This window comes from Hypomesus transpacificus, chromosome 8 (assembly GCF_021917145.1).
Source record: "Hypomesus transpacificus isolate Combined female chromosome 8, fHypTra1, whole genome shotgun sequence".
Lineage (NCBI taxonomy): Eukaryota > Metazoa > Chordata > Actinopteri > Osmeriformes > Osmeridae > Hypomesus > Hypomesus transpacificus.
The window spans coordinates 7083827-7098851 of NC_061067.1; the positions used below are offsets into that span (position 1 = coordinate 7083827).

At 47.3% G+C, this 15025-nt stretch overlaps 1 protein-coding gene across 1 annotated transcript in view; it reads right to left on the reverse strand.

The window, feature by feature from the left end:
• drosha (drosha ribonuclease III) overlaps positions 1-15025 on the reverse strand; it is a 64012-nt gene that overhangs the window by 3521 nt on the left and 45466 nt on the right. The window contains 6 exon segments of the mRNA XM_047023386.1: positions 1900-1946; positions 3146-3238; positions 6171-6274; positions 7709-7791; positions 9044-9185; positions 10604-10709. Coding sequence (XP_046879342.1) covers positions 1900-1946; positions 3146-3238; positions 6171-6274; positions 7709-7791; positions 9044-9185; positions 10604-10709 — 575 coding nt within the window.

The following is a 15025-nucleotide window of genomic DNA, read 5'->3' on the forward strand; positions in this document are numbered from 1 at the left end:
ATAGAAACAAATCCTGAAAGTGGAGGCATCTTGGATCCGGTGGACACCGCCATGTTTGCCAGCATGCAGGCATCAGGAGAGGGAGGAAGACGTGAGACGAGACGGAATAATAATGTGTGTGCGCGCGATCGCCACCGGAATGCGGCGATCGAAACGCGCAATGCACGTCCTTAACGGGTCCCACGGTTTTAGGGTGAATGGAGAGGCGGAATGAGAAGTGGGAAGGGTCTTGTGTATGGGAGGGCTAAACTTGGTGTCATACGACCGTGTCTACATATCCTAGAGAACACGGTGTGCTCAGAGATGGCTGTAACACAGGAACCCTGGAGGCGAACTCTGGCCAAAAGCGAGCAGACAATGCATAACCCCGACTCATCCTGCAAACCCTGACTCATCCTGCAAACCCTGACTCATCCTGGTGGGGGGGAGCGTAGACACCTCATACGGCAGAAGAGAGGAAGAGGAGGGAGGAAAGCTTGTTGTGAGGCACGTGTGTGTGTGGAAGAGAAGATAAGAGGGGAAGGGGCTGAGAAGGGAGGGGGGGGACTCAGCAGTGGTAGGCCGCCTCGAGCAGAACGGCGGGTGACTTCAGGAAAACGTTTGGTTTTAGTGAGGCATGCAATTCTTTGGAAAGGATCTTTTATTTACTTCAAAAGTCAGGGAGGGCTGAGTGAGGGATCGTGCCGGAGGGAGGGGAGGGGGAGGAGGAGAAAGGAAGGGAGAGCCAGAGACTTGCTGATGGGAGATGATTTGGAATGAACTGACCTTTTAAAAGGCATCGCTAATCTAGTCACACGAAACAGCAATTTATGAGGGGGAGAAATGTTCATTTACTAGCAATGAGCATCTATCAATCACAATGACAAGAGGTATACACTGGGGAGGGAGGATGGAGTGAAGAAAGAATAGGTGGGGGGGGGGGAGAGAGAGGAGAGGAGAGAGAAAGCGAGGGAGGACAAGACGGAGTAAGAGAGAGAGAACAAAGCAGTGTGAGGGAGGGAAGTAGGGTGGTTTACAGAAAACTAAAGCGAGGGTTTGGGGTACATGCAGTATCAATCACATAGAGGCAGGGGCCTCGTTTAGAACCCGAAACCAAATCAAAGCTCTGACCCCTCTGCCCTTCCTAACTTTTGTGGGCCCGTTGTGGCAAAACAATTTTTACCTGGCGCCGGCTAATTAGGCGGAGAACGGTTCTGTATGTGTATCTGTAAACGTCCTACAACTAATGTTTAACTCGTGCACATGCATATGCATGGCATCCTAAGAGGCGTCGCGGTGTGAACGCCAGGAGGGATTAGGCACAGGTCCCATCCTGAGAGGCCCGTAATGATCATTTTACACGGCAGAAAGCTTGGCACGGCTAATGCGCCTACGAAACCGTATCCGCTTTTTTTTTCCCTTGTAAGTGCTGTGTGACCGTGGTAAACATGGCCGAGGAGTGGCGCAGAGCGGCGTCGGAGACGACCAGCGCTCCGTCTCGCCTGCCGTACCGTCATCCACACAAGAGCCCTCGTGGACTGAGACTTGTACCTAGCACCTCTAGCTCCCAACACAAAACTCAACTAACTGAAAACTTTGGATCGGACACCTTCCAAGCCTGTTGACATTGGTGGGCTAGGAGATATCTGGCATTGGGTTCATACGTGGGTTGGAGGACATCCCACGCAGACCCAAGCACACACACACACACAGGTCTGTGCTCTGAAGTAGGTGCTTCGAACAGACCTGTTGTTCTGGACATGAGGGCCAACAGGGCATAGCTCTGCCAGTTGTTTTTCACATACCCAACATGGCGCTGGTATCAGGCGCTGAAGCATGCTACTAACAATCCCAGCGAGAAACGAAACAAAGATGAAATAAACAGATGCCCCCCCCCAAAAAAAAAACTTCTCAACTTACATTTCTCAAGCGCATCCATCGCAGCCCCCATTTCCGCCTGTTGGATGCTGTTGGAATGAAAAAGACGGAGTCAAAAGAGAGAAGAGAAAGGGTCTTTAGCATATTCAAAAGCCTTTTTCTTTTTTTTCTCGTGGCGCGATAAAAAAAGAAACGGGTTCTTAAAAAGACAGAGGATTAGAGGAAAGTGTTTGCTGAAAAAGCCCTCAACCGCACCATTTTCTGACTCCCTCCCTCTCTCTCCACCCCAATCCCAGGTAACTGGGTGCATCAGTCTCGGCAAGGTAAGCCTCTGGGCTGCTCTGCATGGATCCTGTTTACGCATGCTATCCCCCGGTCTCCCTCTGCATACATTACACATTGTGATCACAGACGAGCGGTTTGAGTGTTTGTGTGTGTGAGAGAGAGGGGTGGAATTGAGGCTTAAGACTAGTAAATATCTAAACAGCAAGCAGCCAGAGATTCTATGGACGGGGACAAACTTATCGCCAGCTTAGAGATGGCGAGCGCTCTTTTAAGTACAAAAAAGGGGTCTGTGGTATACGGTGTGTGTGAAAGACGTTTGATGGGTTTATGTTTGGCTTCTCCTCAGCCGAGTTAAGTCAAGGGTTGGGGGCGGGCGGGTGGTGGTGGTGGGGGGTACCCTTCCTTGCCCCCCCTTACCCTTTTCAAAAAAAGAAGAACCTAACCCTCGTCACTCAGTGCTGAATCCTATTGAAGGTAGAAACAAGGCAAACTAAAACCTTGCCCCTTGGGAGGTGGGCAGAGAGGACGGCAGAGGAGAGGGAGGGGGGCCCGAGAGGAGAGGAACTGAGTGGAGAGGAGCTGAGTGGAGAGGGGAGGAGAGAAGAAGAGAGAAGAGGAGCTGAGAGGGGAGGATAGAAGAAGAGGAGCTGAGAGGAGAGGATAGAAGAAGAGGAGAGGAGCTGAGAGGATAGAAGAAGAGGAACACTTCACTCTATCTCTCGTCCCTCCCCTCCAGTCGCCCATCCCGAGTGATGTTTCCATAATACCGCTTTATGTCCATTCGATAATGAATCGATTCATTTTCATTCTGCATAATGCCTCTCCCGATAGTGGCCACCAAGAGAGGAGGCCTTAATTGCTATAATAAACACCATCAATAAAACACAGCCATTATTCTACAGCCCATTAGCAGACAGCAGAGTTTTGGGGTGTGGAGCTGGGCAGAGGGATGCACCAGGGTCCTGTCTGCAGTCCCTAGCTAGCCAGCCCGACAGTTACCCACCTTGGACCCTTGCCGCAGCCAATCCTCTCCCCTTTGAAGTAGACGGCTACCGTGTAGGTCCTGGCGTGTGACGGTCCCACGGTTTGAAGGGTCCTGTGACAAAACACACGGCAGAAGAATAAAGGGGTTAGAAGGGAAGAGAGAATAAAAAAAACAAAAAAAAAGAAGAGGATAGAGGCTGTTGGTAGAGAAATCTAATAACACACATGAGAATGCTCAAGGACGCTCCGTGACATTGTCCTTCAGAAGGAAATACATTTGTAGAGAAAAAAGGAACCCCAAAAAAAAAAAAAAAAAAAAAAAAAAAAAAAGTTTTTCATTTGGAGCAAATATAATTTGTCTCTGGAGGCTTGCTGAGGAGGAGAATGGGTCTTTTGATTCGCAACCGTGCCTCCACAGTACACACACGCTTTTGGAGGGCCCGATGAGCCACAGAAAGGGGCCCCTGCAATCATCCTCTGATGGTGAAGATGTGCGTTGTGCCACATGTGACGAGTTTAGGAGAAAAGGCTTCATATTGGAGAATGACAATGTTCTACAGGATATCCTTTCAAGCGTTGAAGAGGTGCAGTGTGGCTACAATACAGAATCATCAACAAGTGCAGGGAGGAAAAGAAAGGGAGGGACAAACGGCTCACAGAGTGAAAACATGTAACAACACAACAACAAGACGACAAAAGATAACAGTTATTTCATATGAAACATTTAAGAATGTGTTCGTCTATCAATTGGGCTCCATTTCAGCAGGGAAAGGGGAATACAAGTCTGCAAACAAAACAAGTTTGGTTTGAAATGTTAACATTTGCATAAACACCCCCCGCACACACAGGCTTGAGTCCCCTAAATTATTGACAGACAATTTACTTATTTCAGGAGACCTATTCATTTTTAATGCAATGTGGTCACTTATGGCACTTTATTAATTATTCAATTCTCTTTCTCACTTACAAATGAACAAGTACTCGGCCTATGCAGAACAAGCACAAACTCTGCAACAAGGCAAGACGGAATCAAATCTCGACAGGGGAAGAAGAAAAAAATGTCACTTGGAATGAGAGCGTTGCTCCAAAAAAATATGAGAAAAGGAGGTGAAACAAGAAATTCAGGAAGACATTAGGGGAGCCGTCAGCTTTAAGTGGCGTAGTGTGCAAGCATGACAACAAGTGAGAGAGAGGAAATAAGAGTGCGAAAGACAAACTTGAGTGCAGTTAAGAGGGAGCCAAGGCTAACACAACAGGGGTTCCATTTTGGTCTGAGGACTGGTGTCGGTTGCTGCTGAGAGACTGATGGCATAGGCCTCTGCTGTAATAGGGAGAACATGTGCATCGTAATGGCTGTGTGTGTGTGTGTGTGGGTGTCATGTGTTTTGCTATCCCACCATGCCCTCGGGTAATGTGGGTGGTTGGAAGGTGAAGGGGTTAGACATGTGCAGTGAGATCCATTCTCCTGTACCCTACTGGTCATGTTGGTACAGTGAGGTCCATTCTCCTGTACCCTACTGGTCATGTTGGTACAGTGAGGTCCATTCTCCTGTACATGTTGGTACAGTGAGGTCCATTCTCCTGTACCCCTTCTGTACATGGTGGTACAGTGAGGTCCATCTCCTGTACATGTTGGTACAGTGAGGTCCATTCTCCTGTACATGTTGGTACAGTGAGGTCCATTCTCCTGTACCCCTACTGTACATGGTGGTACAGTGAGGTCCATCTCCTGTACATGTTGGTACAGTGAGGTCCATCTCCTGTACATGTTGGTACAGTGAGGTCCATTCTCCTGTACCCTACTGGTCATGTTGGTACAGTGAGGTCCATCTCCTGTACATGTTGGTACAGTGAGGTCCATCTCCTGTACATGTTGGTACAGTGAGGTCCATTCTCCTGTACCCTACTGGTCATGTTGGTACAGTGAGGTCCATCTCCTGTACATGTTGGTACAGTGAGGTCCATCTCCTGTACATGTTGGTACAGTGAGGTCCATTCTCCTGTACCCTACTGGTCATGTTGGTACAGTGAGGTCCATCTCCTGTACATGTTGGTACAGTGAGGTCCATTCTCCTGTACCCTACTGGTCATGTTGGTACAGTGAGGTCCATCTCCTGTACATGTTGGTACAGTGAGGTCCATCTCCTGTACATGTTGGTACAGTGAGGTCCATTCTCCTGTACCCTACTGGTCATGTTGGTACAGTGAGGTCCATTCTCCTCTACATTGCTGAAGAGGGGTCCAGTCCTGAGCTTCCCTACAGCTCAGAGCCCTGGACTCCGTTAACCTACTTTTGAAGTCTTTATCCAGCCTGGTTTACACTTGCCAGACCAGTTACAGACACACGTATCCACCCCCATAGACACCCCCCCACCCCCCCACCCACAGACTCCCACAGACAAAGGACCAGAATAGACAACCCCACTCATGACCTGTGATGATCTGTGACAGCCATGGAAGGGGCCAGAATGCTGATTCCACCGGAAACATTTGATGGGGTGGTGGTAGATGAAGAGAACCTGGAGCCTACTGGGTGTGATAGCGCGTGTTTCAGTGCATCTAATCAATAGCTGGGTGGCTGCAGAGGAACGGGTTAGCGCCGGGCTGCATCTGCCGACACCTCGGTGACTAAGCCAAAGGTGTCTCTGACGTGACAAGGAACAATCAAATCACCAGGGGGCTGACTGTTACATTAACAAGCCCCCACAGGTCAAAGAGATGGAGAGAGAGGCGGAAAGGGAAGGAAAGAGAAAGTGACAGGTGAAAAAGTGTCCGTCCGTGTGTGTATGTGTGTGTGTGTGTGTGCGTGTGATGGGGGGCATCTATTGTATTATCTTAAAATAGCATTTGCGTTGAAAATCTACACACTCTCATAGATTGTAGTGATAGATTCCAGCATTGGCACAGTGTGGAGTGAGGGTTTGTCAAAGGGCAGGACCTAGAGTGAACTGTGTGTGTACAGCATGTGGATGCATGTATAGCATGTTTCTGTGTGTACAGGGTGTTTCTGTATGTAACAGGCTGTGTGGGTCAGAAGGACTCACTTGTACAGGGGGATGTCTGGCTCCTTGCCCTCGGTACGCAGCGTCAGGCAGCACTGCTGAAGCTGGGACTTAGGGTCGTTCCAGTCCTGGTTCAGAATAAACTCCTGCTCACACACACACACACACAAAATAAATACACAAAATACAGCAGTAGGTCCACAGTTACAAAATCCCCAGCCTTGCTCCACAGACACTTTCATGTCATCCCACCCTAGCTCTTTCACCCCCCCCCCCCTCTCCCCTCAGACCCCCCCTCCATCTCTTCCACCCTCTCTCACTGGTCTGCTCCCCTCTCTGGCTCCCTTCTCCTACACACCCCTTCGCTCTTACTTGCATTCGCAGTCTCCATCTCAGCCTAGGGAGACGGTACAAATCACGGACTACTTAAGACAAAAGCGTGTGTATCCGGCCTTGCTGGAGAGGGAGAGGCAGGGGCAGGGTCCCAGGTGGATGGGCCCCGATACGTTTCTCTTATCCAAGGGGACTTCTAAAAGCACTTCCATTAACAGAAAAGCAGTCTTGTTGTAAAATGGGAGACTTCGAATCTAGAACTGTCTGTTCCTATAAATTTTGTACAAAGAGTGGATCTGGCTCTGCTTCCAACCTCCTACCTCCCTCGACTCACTTCCCCCCTTTACTCTCCATTTCTACATCTCTCTCTCCCCCTCTCCCCCCCCCCCCCTGTCCTTTCCCCTCAACCTCTCAGTGGGGCATCCACAGCTTTCTCTTCTGCCTTTAGCAGTGAAACGATTTGCTCCAAACCAGCACACAGGCTATATACACCCACACACAGCCACACACCCCTGAGTCTGCACGTACATGCACACCAACACATAATTACACACCACAGGAACAAAATTAAAATAAAATAAACAAGAAGCGATCACCCCCCCCATGTTTTTTTTCTTTTTTTCCCTCCATAATTCTCCAAAGATAATAATAATAAAAGCATGATGAATCCAGGCAGAGGGAAGAGAAGAGGGGGTGGAAGTTGAGAGGAGAGAACAACTTTCTTCCTTTTGAAAGTGGAAATGAGGTACCCTCCGCTGGGCGCCTGAGACGCTGGCCAAGCCCCCCGGAGACGGCCCCAGAGACGGCAATTAGCATGGCGCATCAAAACGCTGCAGCAGACTGCTTCACTGACGAGAGCCCACACTACTCTGCGACTGTTTTACCGGTGGAAAAAGACTCCTTCTCCCCCTCAGCGCCATCCTTAACACACCACCTTAACCCAAGCCACACACACACACTTCTCAAAACGAGGGGATCGATAGCAATGCAGCTAACAAGCAGCTAGCAGTTTCCTATCAAAGGCTGGCGAAAAAAGGAAAAAAAAAAGGATAGACCGTAGGATGCTAGAGCCCGTCATTTAAAGACCAAAGTCAAGCACCCACCTCACGCCTGCATCAATGCTAGCGCCATAAGCGCTTTAGCTTTTACTCCCCATCTGCGTTTCTCTTTCTCTCTCGTTCTAAGTGCTCATTGATCAAAGCGTGGCGGGGGAGGGGGGGTGGCCTTGGGCACGAACTGGCACTCACCTTCAGACGAGGGAAGAAGCAGACATTCATGAAGGTATGCACGTACTCCAAGTCCTTATCAATATACAGGGCCGCGATGAAAGCTATACGAGAAAGGGAGGGAAAAGAGAGAGGAGACAGGAGTTACAACAATACAAACTAAAAAAAGGAGCAGAGGGGAAACCACATGAAAGGATGTTTCCTTTTCCTCAAAGGTATGTAATAACACGAAGGTTTCCTTTCTCTTTTTTTCATTTTCTTTTGAATGGTCAAAATAAAGTTTTTGAATGAAGGAGGGGCCAGCAAGAAAGAGCGAGAGAGTGAGAGAGAGAGAGAGAGAGAGAGAGAGAGAGAGAGAGAGAGAGAGAGAGAGAGAGAGAGAGAGAGAGAGAGAGAGAGAGAGAGAGAGAGAGAGAGAGAGAGAGAGAGAGAGAGAGAGAGAGAGAGAGAGAGAGAGAGAGAGAGAGAGAAAGAAGAACAAAAGCAAGATAAAAAGCATGTGAGAGTGATATGGTGAGTGATGGCAGAGAGTTAGGTGAGTGTTAGTAGAGGTGACAAACACCGTTCCTCACCATGTGAACACACACACGGAGCACCAAAAGCACCTCAGAGTAAGCAAGCTGCCGTTTGCATCGTCAGGAACGCCATTTAAAAACGTACGTGTATGCACATTTTTGGCTTTGCTTTTTCTATTTGATTCCATGCTCTGGTGTATGCGTGTGTGCGCGTGCTTGTGTGTGTGAGATCCTTTTGTGGCCTGGTCTTTGAAGCGCAGCTGGATGTTCGTCACTTTCCACTTGAACCAACTTTAGCCCTCACTCTGGACTCGAAGGCCATGAGGGCAAATAGCCATCCTCCACATAGACTTGACTTTGAACTCCAAAATGAAAAATATTAGCAAATGATCTGATATGTTTTTTTTGTTTTTAAGACTCTGTCCAAATTCTTTATATATATTTGGTTTACAGACTCAACCTCTGTTCCGAGAAAGACCATCACCAACACATTTAGGATGTGGAGAGAAAACAACATTTCCTAACATGTAAATATTACCTACGCGGAAGACAAAAGTATTCCCCCCAAAAATAAACAAACACAGTAATATTGTTTATATGTGTCTATTTCTTCAGGTCTCATGGCAAACTGAATTGAGGGTTCAGTGAATTGGAAGACAAAGTGACTTGGATGACGTCAGCGAATCCTGGCGAACAATTCAATGACGAGCCAGTATAAAGAACCTTTGCTGGTGAAATCACTGGAGCAATCTACATACATACATACACAGGTATTCGTAGTGTTGCTTTGGCAACATGGAAAAGTGGTGAAATCAAAAGAGAGAGAGAGACAGACACGTACACTCCAGCAGGTCAGCGAGGGTCTTGGTGCGTAGGGCCAGGGGACGCTTGGTCTTGTCGTTGGTGATGGCGAAGTCCTGCATGCCCAGTTCCTCTGCCACCTTGGCCTGGGTGCGGTTGTTCACCAGCGAGCTCCGCAGAAGCTACTCGCAAACACACGCAAATAAATACATCACAACAAAAAATCAACAAACGGAGGTAAAAGTGCATGCCCAGCCTAAACACACACACATACCAAACGACAAAGCTTGGAGACAGAGCCCTGTGTTGTCAGGTGGATTGAGCTCCTGAATTTTACATTTGGACTCAAAGCTGAGCAGATAAAAACTGTATTGGAGCGAGTTGAGTACATTTCCCCCCATCTAAAAGAAAACCACAAATATGGTAAATATAGCTGGGAGATTAGAGGGAAAGAGGAAAAGAGATGGAATTCTACCAGATGTCTTGCCTTGGTCTTGAAATACACAGGTACACACAACATCCCGGCAACTACACACACATGTAGACACACACTCATACGCACACACAAATGCCCTCGTTGGGAAACACACACATGTGTTGAATGAGCACTTTTCAATTTGAGCTCCATTTGGGTTGCTTCTCCTCCGGGCTGCTGCAGCATACGCAGAGCTCTCAATGCTTTAGTGACGCTTCGCTGGAGCCTTTCATACTGTGATGTCACACTCCAACGACTACATAGCTAACAGCACATGCTTCAACTGTCCTCCTGTAGTTAGGCCAGTCATACGGCCGCTCAGGAAAGTGGATGATGGAATAGAATAAAAAGCTAAACGAAAGGAAGGAATAAATAACACAAAACTTTTGTTTTCTTTTTTTTGAAGGAACTGAAATGGTTTTGCCGCATCACTTCCAGTACAGCCCTGGTGGTGCATGGAGGCCATTGCTTCTCTGGAGTTCCACTAGCACACGCATTAAACACGACGTGCGTGTTCTCTCTCTCGTCCACTCAGAATCACTGCCTCCCTCTCGGTCTCACACACACACACACACACCTTCACAGATAAATGTGAAGCGCCTGTCATTAGGGGGAAGGCAGTTTCCTGTCGCGACAGCATCCACCTTTCTCTCTCAGGCCCCTCCAACACAATAATAAGGGAGAGAGAGGAGAGAGGAGCTGAAGAAAGATGAAGGGAGAGTATGTACAAAAGCCATGGGCAGTCATTGAAGATTGACCATAACTCACTGCCTGCGACGGTCTTGATAATGAAGAGAGATGTCGGGTGAAAAGCCTAGGAAGGGGCTGTGAATGGGAGAACGATCAGGCAGGACAGAGAGTGCGCCAGAAAGAAAGGAAGAACTGAGGCGGACACGAACAAGGGGATAAGGAGAGCTAATGACGCTGACGCGGGCCGATGCGGCCTCCCACCGCATTCCAAGGAGCGTGTTTCAGTCACACGAGGTCGCGATGAACGTGGGATGAGCCACACTCCAGAGCCGTGCGCTACCATGGAGACACTGTACGGCAGAAGTAAACCTCATGCAGGGGTTCCCCACGCGTGCTATCAAGTGCTGTGACCCGGGGTGGCCACGCCCCCCTTACCGTCAGGTGCCCCTCGTGGTGGTCCGGGAAGTGGATGAACAGGTACTCTGTGGCCACCAGCTGCATGATGGAGTCTCCCAGGAACTCCATCCTCTGGTTGTGGCCCCTGGGGAAGAAAAGTAGGAGGATGGGAGAGGGGGGAGACATAAGAGAGATAAGGATGGAGAAAAAGCAGTAAGGGGTAGAGTAAACAAACAGTAAATGTGGTTTAAGCGAGTGGGGGAGGGGTTGGGGTTATGGATAGGTGTGTGTGTGGGGTGGGTGTGGGTCAACATGGTGAAAAGGGGTTGAGAGAGAAGAAAGAGGAGTGGGGTGGAAAATACAGTAAGATGGTAGAAAAGAAGAAGGAGCAGGTTGAAGAGGGGGCCGGGGGGCAAATGGAACGACACAGAGGCATAAACAAGAGGGAGAGTGGGGTGAGGAATAAGGAAATGGGGGTGAGATGGACGGACCGAGGAGGACGGGCAAAGAATGATAAAGAATGGAGAGAGATGGAGGACAAGCATCAGGGGGAGGGAGCAGAGAGAGAGAGAGAGAGAGCGACAGAGAGAGAGAGTGGGAGAACGGGGATGAGGTTATTCAGGTATGCAGCCTCGGGGCGTGAGTAGCATTAGACTCACATATTAATCTGTGAAGGCTTTTAGTTTCCCTCTCACCACCCTCTCTCTCTCTCTTTCTCTCTCTCACACACCCACACACACACACACACACACTTCAGGTAGAGCCCTGATGCACAGGCCCTCGACCTGACAGGCAGGCTGAGAGGCAGACAGACGTGGAGGCAGACACAGTAAGAAGCTAGAGGCCATTACCTTGGCGGTCTGCATAACACTGCAGTGAAAATACTCAATTAAAATGTAATGAAACACGAGCCTTGGATCAATGACATTGGCATTTTGAGGATAGGGGCCTGTAATATTTACAGACGTGATGCAACTACACAAACACACACACACCCCCTATATCTCTGACACAGAGATACACAAAATCTCTCGGGTTGAATGACCTTGAAGTACAGTTATCCATGTTCTTAATCCTTTAACCCTAGCCTGAGGGTATTGTACAGTATGCAGTACAGTGAGTGCTGTGCGCAACAGCAGCCCGTGTGCTGGACAGGGTCTGTAGCGTTAGAAATAGCATGGCGGACGGTGCTACAGTACTCTTTAATTAAACAGAATTATAGATCACTGTTGCAGATGTAGGCTGGTGCTCTGCCAGGGCCAGCAGCACACAGGCGGCAGTCGGGTGTGTGTGTGTGTGTGTGTGTGTGTGTGTGTGAGTGTGAGTGAGTGTGCCCTCACTGACATGCAGATCCTGAACGACTGCACGCCCTGACCAGGTGGGTGTGGGAGCAGTAAAGGCAGGAGTTGACATCAAACAAAGGTCAGAGTTTATCCTCCTCCATCTCAGGCACTAGGGCCTTTAATGTTCACTGGTGCTTTTTATGTATTGGTGTAAGAAAGGTCGCCTCTCTCCCCCTCCCTCAATATGGTTTATTAGGCAGGCTTGGGAAGGAGTATGCTGTACAGTCCCCACATTAATACTGGAATGATCACAGGGCTTGTCATGACGAGAAACCTATACCACAATACACTTGGGTCATGTGGTTGAGTGTTGAGAGAATGAAAGTACGATTATTTCACTTTAACACACGTGCGTTCTTTATGAACCAGTCAAGGTAAGAGTAGTCTAAACCTCCTTGTCATTGAACCTCTGTTATTGAATGATGCCACAGACATAGTCTCTCACTGAAACAGGCTGATGTGCAGTAGGATCTTTAGAAGACTAGTATGGTGCTCTTCAAGGCAGCCTTCGCTGCACCACCAAGGGTTCAACATCTTTCAAGACCACTCTAAAGTGCCAACCCAAAATCCATTGGAGCTATTTCTTTGTGTATTTCATTCTTCTAGGTGCTGCTATTGGTTCTGCTTCCAGACGACTGCCCAGCCTTTCCAAACAGCTCAAGTCAACAGCTCATGTCCGGATGATCGTCACACATTACTCAGCTGTGCTTAACACAACATACTATTGAACGCAATATGGGAACGGTTTCTTTTTGTGCGTCTTTTTTGTTGGTGTGCATGAGAGGAGAGATCGGAAGCATGCACAGAAGATGGGGAAGTTGAGTGCGTGCGAGAGAGAGAGATCGAAGGGAGAGAGGGCGCACAGGTCAAAACACATAAAGCACTTTCCATGTGAAAGGCACAGAGACATGCACCCTCCTTCACTTGGACAGAGAAGGCACAATGCTGCAGGAAAAACCCGGTGAAATTGGAGTAAAGTGTGGAGCCCGGAGTCTTTATTCAGACTGACTTTGATCTCAAATACCTTTAACAGCCCCCTGAAGCAAGCGATAAGGACTGGGCCTTCCAAGACAACGACTCGATTCATCCTATAAAGGTCTCCCCCTTGAGTTCTGCTCTCTGGGAGTTCTGTTTCTTGAAAAATACGGTTCTCGGTAGTGTGTGTGCGCATGCGTGCTATATCCAGTCTACCTGTTTCCGAGCCAGAGACCCCTAACGATGTGCCGGCCAGCTGGGTGACCTCACCATTCAATCATTCATTCATCTTGGTTTCAGTCAAGTACCTCTGATGTCATCTATCTATATCCGTTTTCTCCACAAGCTTGACATTAAGCTTCTTAAGGTATCTTTCCGTCAGACAAGTGCAACTGATGTATTATGTGTCAGACAGCTCCCAGTCATTGATGCATCCCGTTGACTGTGCTGAAACTGAATGGCAGAGGACAGTGTGAATCTAAGTTGGCTTGAAAATGATGTTGACCAATCATTTGTATCCTAGCTGTTGTTTTGTGTTTAAATTGAACAAATCAAATCCAATGTATTTGTATAGCCCTTTTTACACGCAAGCATGTCACCGAGGGCTTCACATACGCCCAAATAACAATCCACGTCAAATGCCCGGGTTATCAGATTCAGACTGTTTTCCTGGCGACATATTTCTAGATGCTCTTGCATCTTAAAAAGCAGGGCAGGTTATGGTTTTGAGGAGCCTTTTTTGTCATATTTGATTAAATATACTTCACATTGTGATAACCAAATCTAAAGGTTTGACAGTAAAATGATATCAATCCAATATATGTGGGTGTCGCAGGACTGGTAATAAACACGACCAATAACAGAAGGAGGACCTCACACTTGGTGATGACGTCACAGTGCATGCATCGCTAGTTTGATCGCATAATTCCTAGTTGGCTGAAGCTACAATTTTCACATTTATTATGCATTGCATTCCATAAAGCTAATCCAAACAATATGGCAAGAATAACAAGGCCCATGAATATATTGTGACCGGGCCCAGTTTTTGTTAGCCAGCAGACATTAGAAGTAAGGTAAATATACAACCTTGAGTGATTTGAAATATGTAATCAATCTATATCAAAATCCTATTCATACTCATTTCATGTAGGCACACAGTTCTGACTTCTGACTGAAATTGTGAGGCCATCGCGGCATATATATATATATATATATATATATATATATGTATAAGAGTGTGTGTGTGTGTGTGTGTGTGTGTATGTATGTATGTATGTATGTATGTGTGTGTATGTATGTATGTATGTATGTATGTATGTATGTGTGTGTATGTATGTATGTATGTATGTATGTATGTATGTATGTATGTATGTATGTATGTATGTATGTATGTATGTACAGTGCCCTCCAAAAGTATTGGAACAGTGAGGCGAATTCCTTTATTTTTGCTGTAGACTGAAAACATTTGGGCTTGACATCAAATAATGAACGTGAGACCAGAGATCAACGTTTCAGCTTTTATTTCCAGGTATTTACATCAGGATCTGATGCACAACTAAGAAAATATCACATTTTGTTTGAATCCACCCATTTGTCATGTGATCAAAAGTATTGGAACAGATATACTTAAAACATATTTAAGGAATAAGACTTAATATTTAGTTGCAAATCCTTTGCTTTCAATAACTGCAGCAAGTCTGTGACCCATTGACGTCACCAAACTTTTGCATTCTTCCTTTTTGATGCTTTCCCAGGCTTTCACTGCAGCCTCTTTCAGTTGTTGTTTGTTTTGTGGGGTTCCTCCCTTCAGTCTCCTCTTAAGCAGGTAAAATGCATGCTCTATAGGGTTTAAGTCTGGAGATTGACTTGGCCAGTCTAATACCTTCCATTTCTTGCCCCTGATGAACTCCTTTGTTGTTTTGGCAGTGTGTTTTGGGTCGTTATCTTGCTGCATGATGAAGGCTCTGCCAATCAGTTTGGTTGCATCTTTCCTTAAATTGGCAGACAAAATGTTTCTGTAGACTTCCGAGTTCATTTTGCTGCTGCCATCATGTGTTACATCCTCAATGAAGATTAATGAGCCCGTCCCAGAAGAAGCCATGCAAGCCCAAGCCATGACATTACCTCCACCGTGTTTCACAGA